The 6000-nt window shown below is 37.8% G+C and overlaps 1 protein-coding gene across 1 annotated transcript in view; it reads left to right on the forward strand.

Annotated features, from left to right (window-relative positions):
- The window catches only part of Grm3 (glutamate metabotropic receptor 3), an 85500-nt gene extending 79771 nt beyond the window's left edge, over positions 1-5729 (forward strand). The window contains exon 5 of the mRNA XM_026414570.2: positions 5656-5729. Coding sequence (XP_026270355.1) covers positions 5656-5729 — 74 coding nt within the window. The remainder of the gene's footprint in view (positions 1-5655) is intronic.
- Positions 5730-6000: the final 271 nt, after the last annotated feature.

The following is a 6000-nucleotide window of genomic DNA, read 5'->3' on the forward strand; positions in this document are numbered from 1 at the left end:
CCCCCTGACACGTCTGATTGGCCTCCTGTGAGGGAGGGCTGGCTGTGGGTGGTCAGTCGGCCCTCTCCTTTCTTGGCTTGTCCTGGTCTCCTGGTCGGGGCATGCTCTCCCCATCTCTCCCTCAGGTCAGAAGGGAACTAGGGCTAAAAACCCCTACAGGAAACTACTGCATGGCCCAAATGTTGGTGGCTCAGATAGGGTGATGGCAGAGGAATCGAATAAAGTGTTTAGATACTGTGTATAATTTGAAGGTAAAGCTAATAGGATTAGCTCCACCAGAAAAAGGACCCATGCCTGTCATAATTTTATTACTGTTTAACACTTTCATCTTCAGACTTTGATCCCTAGGCATAGTAACATATGCAGCTTACATTGATTTATTGAGCCTCTGGGTGAATGAGCTTCTGATCTTTGAATGAATTTCTATCCATATTCAAATAGAAAAGGGGATGTTAGGCAACTAAAAGGTGTTTAGAAAAATGCAGAATCAGAAAAATTCAATTTATGGAGTTCTTTCATTTACCAATTACTTACCAGACATTCACTTTGTACTTCTTGGGGGAGGGAGCAGAGAATAAAAGAGCATGACTGGAAAAACAGCATGATGCAGCAACAATGGTGTGATGTAGTTAGTTCAAAACCAATTGAAATTTCTGCTGATGTGGTAATTAAATTGAATTGTGAATCCTAAAAACGGTACACAACATATTGTCTCTTTCTGTGAATCTTATAAGACAAGAATCCTGGGATGAAGAAAGAAGTCTTTGCTTTCATATAGTTCCAACTCCACATTTGAAACTAAATCTTGGGTTTGTAAATTTTTACCCCACAGCATAATGATTTCATTTTAACCTGCTGTTAATAGTTAAGACCATTACTTAGATCATAAAGAGGAAACACTTCCTGAGATATCAGTCTGTGATTCTTAATAGTGCCTTCTCCATCTTCTACTGTGAAATCTCTGGTAAGATTAGACAAACCACCCTGTAGCTAATGGCATCCTCATCTTCCCAGACAACATGTGATCATCAGCAGATGAACTTCTTCTGGAAGAGGTCAAGTAAACTAAAGGTGACCAGTAGGAAAACAGACTCAATAACAAAGCAGAAGACAAGGCTACCAATGGCTGATGGAAAGTAGATTCCATGACCATAACATTACAACATCTAAACAAGCAGTTATCCTGGGAAAAAATTTTTGGGGTCACAGGGAACAAGGAAACGGAACAGATGGGGACAAACTGGAATGTCTGTTCTGTTGAAATGTTTGTTTTATTTTCTTCTGACTGTGATGTACTACAGAGTTATAGTAAGACATTAATTCTCAGGAACCAGTCTCAGTCACTGAATTGACTAACAGACTTGGTATCCATAAGAATCTATTAAGTAAATATGTTTAGCATTGATTGGGGGACCAGTTACCTGAAAAAAGTCGTCATTTTCCATAAAGCCCAGCCAGCCCATGCATTACGAGTGGATTTCACAGAGCAAGATAAAGCTGCCACTTGGCTGCATTGATCTCCAATGTTTCACCAAGTTTGTGAAGCAAATTATGCCTTTTGATGGGTATAAATTGCCCTTTTGTGATCAATAGTGAAGCTTATGAGGTCTTTTTCAGCTGCCTTCAGTTTTCTCTTTGAATGGCAAAAAGCACCACCTTAGCCTACAGTAACTAACAGCTGCTGCTCACCCCAAGTCCCAGAAAAGCCAAAAATAGCCCTGCTAGCCTCTTATTTCTGGCAGGATGATTACAGAAATCTGCTTAACCACACTTAAGAAAATGGGCTAAAGTTACACCATTAAAAATCTCCTGAGAACTTCATCAGAACAATAGCAAAAGCTCATCACAAACACACACAAAAATGATAGTACTCTGTTCTTCCACATATTTTACTACCTTGGGAAATAACAGATGAGCTAATATGGGAGGCACATGTAAAATATTTATGAAAGGCAAAGTAATTGAGATAGTAAACTCATAAAACAATAATTCCTCTACTATATTCAGCACCATGTGCAAAAATGAGAATTTTTTCTTACATAATAAAATGTACTGCAAAAGCTACAGATGAAACAGTAAAGGAGAAGCAGAAAAATACAAGGCAGAGTTTCCTTCAAGAGGCTACAAAGAATTTAGGGGAAAAAAATATCTGCAGGAGATGTCTTGTGGATGTTTTTGCTGGTGTTATTTCTTATAAGAATTTGTATTATCTTCCTCACAAAGAGTATAAATATTCTGGCTTCAGGCATTCCTTTTACTGTCCCTATAGAGCAGGATGAGTACTCAAAATTCTTCTATAAACTCCAAATGATGTCCGTGGGGTGTATAATAGAAAAGTATTTTCAAACATGCAGCTACTAGCTTTTGCAGCCCCTGTATTTCCTACCTAGTCAAAACACACCTGATGATTAAGTAATTAGAGGCACTGAACAAACTGACTTCAAAAAAAAGAGTCACATCAAGTTTCACTGGGAGTTCAAAGTAGGTTTCTGATACAACCTCAATAAATGTGTGGGGGGGGGAGGTATTAGGCAAGTCCAGGGTAGAGAGGGGCATTTGTACACCAGTTCTTTGCTCTCCTTGACTTACCCTCATGACACATCATTCCTCTTCAATCTTGAAAAATGAAAATCCTGTACAGAAATAATAAAACTTGATCCTGGGGAAGATAAAGGGATTAGTGAAAATGTCAAAGGCAGCATGCTTGCTACAGAGAGCTCACAGCCTGAGCCAGTTCTCTTTGGAAGGGTAGATGATGGTTATTAGCACAGTGTGGTTTGAGAAACAGAAAGGCCCACCTGTCTCCAAACAAGGTTTCTCAGAGGTCTCATGTGTAGCCAATTGCCTTCTTAAAATTTTCATTGGTTGTCTCATTCTTTGCATATAAATGCAAACAGTTACATGATCATTCAGGGACTTTTTATACAGGCTATTCCATGGTCCTCATCAGAGATAAATAAATGATGAAACAGACAAGCAAAGTTCCCATATATTTTCTGGTCAAAAGTATAGATAATAACAATAATAGCAACAAAGAGAAAAGATAATCATAGGAAAAAATCAGGCAGAAACAATGGGGCTAGCCTGTTTTAAAACCAGTTGATGTAACAGAGTAACTGGATGCTTTAGATTAGGTGACCTGATAACAGCCTTTCTGGGGAGGTGATATGTCAGATGCCAATGACAAGAAGGAGCCAGACAAGATCATCAGAGAGGAAATGTTCCTGGCAGAGGCAACAGTTACTGCAAAGGCACAAAGTTGAGAAACAGATTTGCTGTGCTGGAAAACAAAAACAAAAAGGCAGAGAAAACATGTGGAATGAGGTGAACACAGAAAGAGAGGCATAGACCAAATCTTACTGGTATTTATAAGCCAGAGTAGGGAGTTAACATACAAAAAAAAAAAAAAAAAAGCCCTTGGAGGTGTGTAGGTAGGGGACTTGTGTTTAAAAATACAGTCATTCCCCAGTATCAAGGAGGATTGGTATCAGGAGTACACAAGTATACAAAGCCATGGATGCTCAAGTCATTCATATAAAAAGGCATAATATTTGCACATAACCTATGTACATCCTCCAGTATACTTTATATTGCCTCTAAATTACTTATAATTAGTAATACAATATAAATTCTGTATAAATAATTGTTATATTGTATTCTTTAGGGAATGCCAAAAACTCTGAACATGAAGAAAAATATTTTTTCCAGAATATTTTCAATCTATAGTTGGTTGAATCAAAGAATGCAGAAAAAGGATACAGAGGGCTAACTATATTCTCACTGCTCTGTAGAAAACATATTCCAGGAGACAAGAGTAAAAACAGGAATGTCAGTGATACAGTTACTGCCATACTCAGAAGACAGACAATGGTGGTTTCAAACAATGGGCTACATATGTGAGGTCTCTGAGCAGTATGGTTTTGGGATGGGTGGGCCTTTCTGTCTTTTCTTGACAAAGGTAGTGGGTGCAGAGAGAAAAATAGTCAGGTGTTCAAATAGAGTTGATAGGATCTTGTAATAGGTTTGATGTGGGATATACAATGAAAAAAAATAACCATAAATTTTAGACATTTGGTCTGGGTAAGATAGTGAGACCATTTACTGAAGACAGGAAGGCTAAATAGGGACAGGTTACAGAATCAAGAGGTTTTCTTTGGACACTGATTTTGAAATTTTCATGAAATATACACATGAAGATGTCAAGCAGGTGCTTAGATACAAACAAAGGGGCTCCAGAAGGAGCACATTTTCAATGACCTGGAGTACTCCCCTAAGTTTCCAGGGACCTGGGTTTTAAAGTTTGCTTCCTGCTTTCTCTTACCTTCTCTAGCTTTGTTGCTGGAAATAAAGAATATGAAAATACTTTGCAAATAATAAAATAAGGCCCTTACATTTTGAATTACAATCACTGTTCATCAAGCATTTGTCTGGTATATACTGTGTTAAAAATATCTTCACTGTAGAAGCTTCAGGAGATGTAGGTTGTGCAATTCCTATCCTGAAAGATATATAGCTGTAATGGATTCACATCATAATGAAAATTGAACCTTGTCCTAACAATAATAAAAGGAAAAATATCTCTAAGATTTAGTATGCCACATGACTCCACTATGAATTTAGGCAACCACACAGACTTGACTTTAGAGGTTTTCTCATATACCTACCCAAGTTATCAATGCAAAATGGAGAGACTTTAGTTTTCCTAGTGGTGGACTTGCCAAAAGATTTCAGGGCCCCACGTATGATAAACATGATCCCACAGAATGCCACATATCCCAAAGTTCACAGTTACTCCTTTATGTTTAAAGAAATTTCTATGTGAAATGCAATTTTCCAGGGCAAGAACATATCCACTATCAGACATGAACATTTTAGCATGATATTAGTTCATATATCCTTAAAGGATGGGACAGATGACTGGTCAATTTGATCTGGGTTGTCGTCAGATGGCCTGCAGGACCAGCCCCTGCTGTTCAGGGTATGTACAAACAGACAAATCAATGAACTTGACATACATAGACCTTAAAGGTAGTGTAGGGCCATTTCTTTAAACTACTCTATTGGCAATATGGTTTCCTCCCATGGGGAAGGAGGATACTTGTTTTTGTCCTCATTCAGTGAAAAGGAAAAGCACAAAGGGTGAAATAGATAAAACTTCTCTGTACTTAGATTTCTTATTTAAAAAATGCAAAACGAGCAATGAAAATATATCACCCCTCCTCTAAGGCAGTGGAGTTCACAGATGACTCATGGGGCCCTGCAGGAGTCACCACTTACCAGAGATAACAAAACTAGTTAAAGATTTTGAAAATAGTAAATAACAAACTATAAGAAAATTGATTGAATCTTTTGATTTTGTGCATTGTATTTCCACCAGTTTATAGATTATCAAAGTTAATTTTCAACACACAAAACTTCTTTCAGCAATGATTATGTTTATAGATTCTCTCTACAGGAGGTATGCTGTGTGAAGGTATGTTCCAAGATACAAACTCATTTTAAACAGAACATATTTGCAAGTTGACCTATTACAGCATTAAGCCAAAGCCAAGTTAAAATGAGTTTTAACTTAATTTTAATGTAGTGTCTGTGATAATCCATGCATTTCCTATGTGACCTACTTAACCGAGTTTTCTGTCCCACTTTGTTTTGCAGCCTCTGCAAGCACGTATGTTCCGACGGTGTGCAATGGACGGGAAGTCCTAGACTCCACCACCTCGTCTCTGTGATTGTGATTTGCAGTTCAGTTATTGTGTTTTTAGACTGTTAGACAAATGTGCTCATGTGCAGCTCCAGAATGGAAACAGAGCAAAAGAACAACTCTAGTACCTTTTTTTAGAAACAGTACAATAAATTATTTTTGAGGACTGTACAGTATATAGTGATGTGCTAGAACTTTCTAGGATGATTTTAGTGCCCCTATCATTAACAATTCCCCAGAACATGAAAATAACCATTGTTTACAGAGCTGAGCATTGGTGACAGGGTCTGACAGGGTCA

Source organism: Urocitellus parryii, chromosome 3 (assembly GCF_045843805.1).
Source record: "Urocitellus parryii isolate mUroPar1 chromosome 3, mUroPar1.hap1, whole genome shotgun sequence".
Classification (NCBI taxonomy): Eukaryota; Metazoa; Chordata; class Mammalia; order Rodentia; family Sciuridae; genus Urocitellus; species Urocitellus parryii.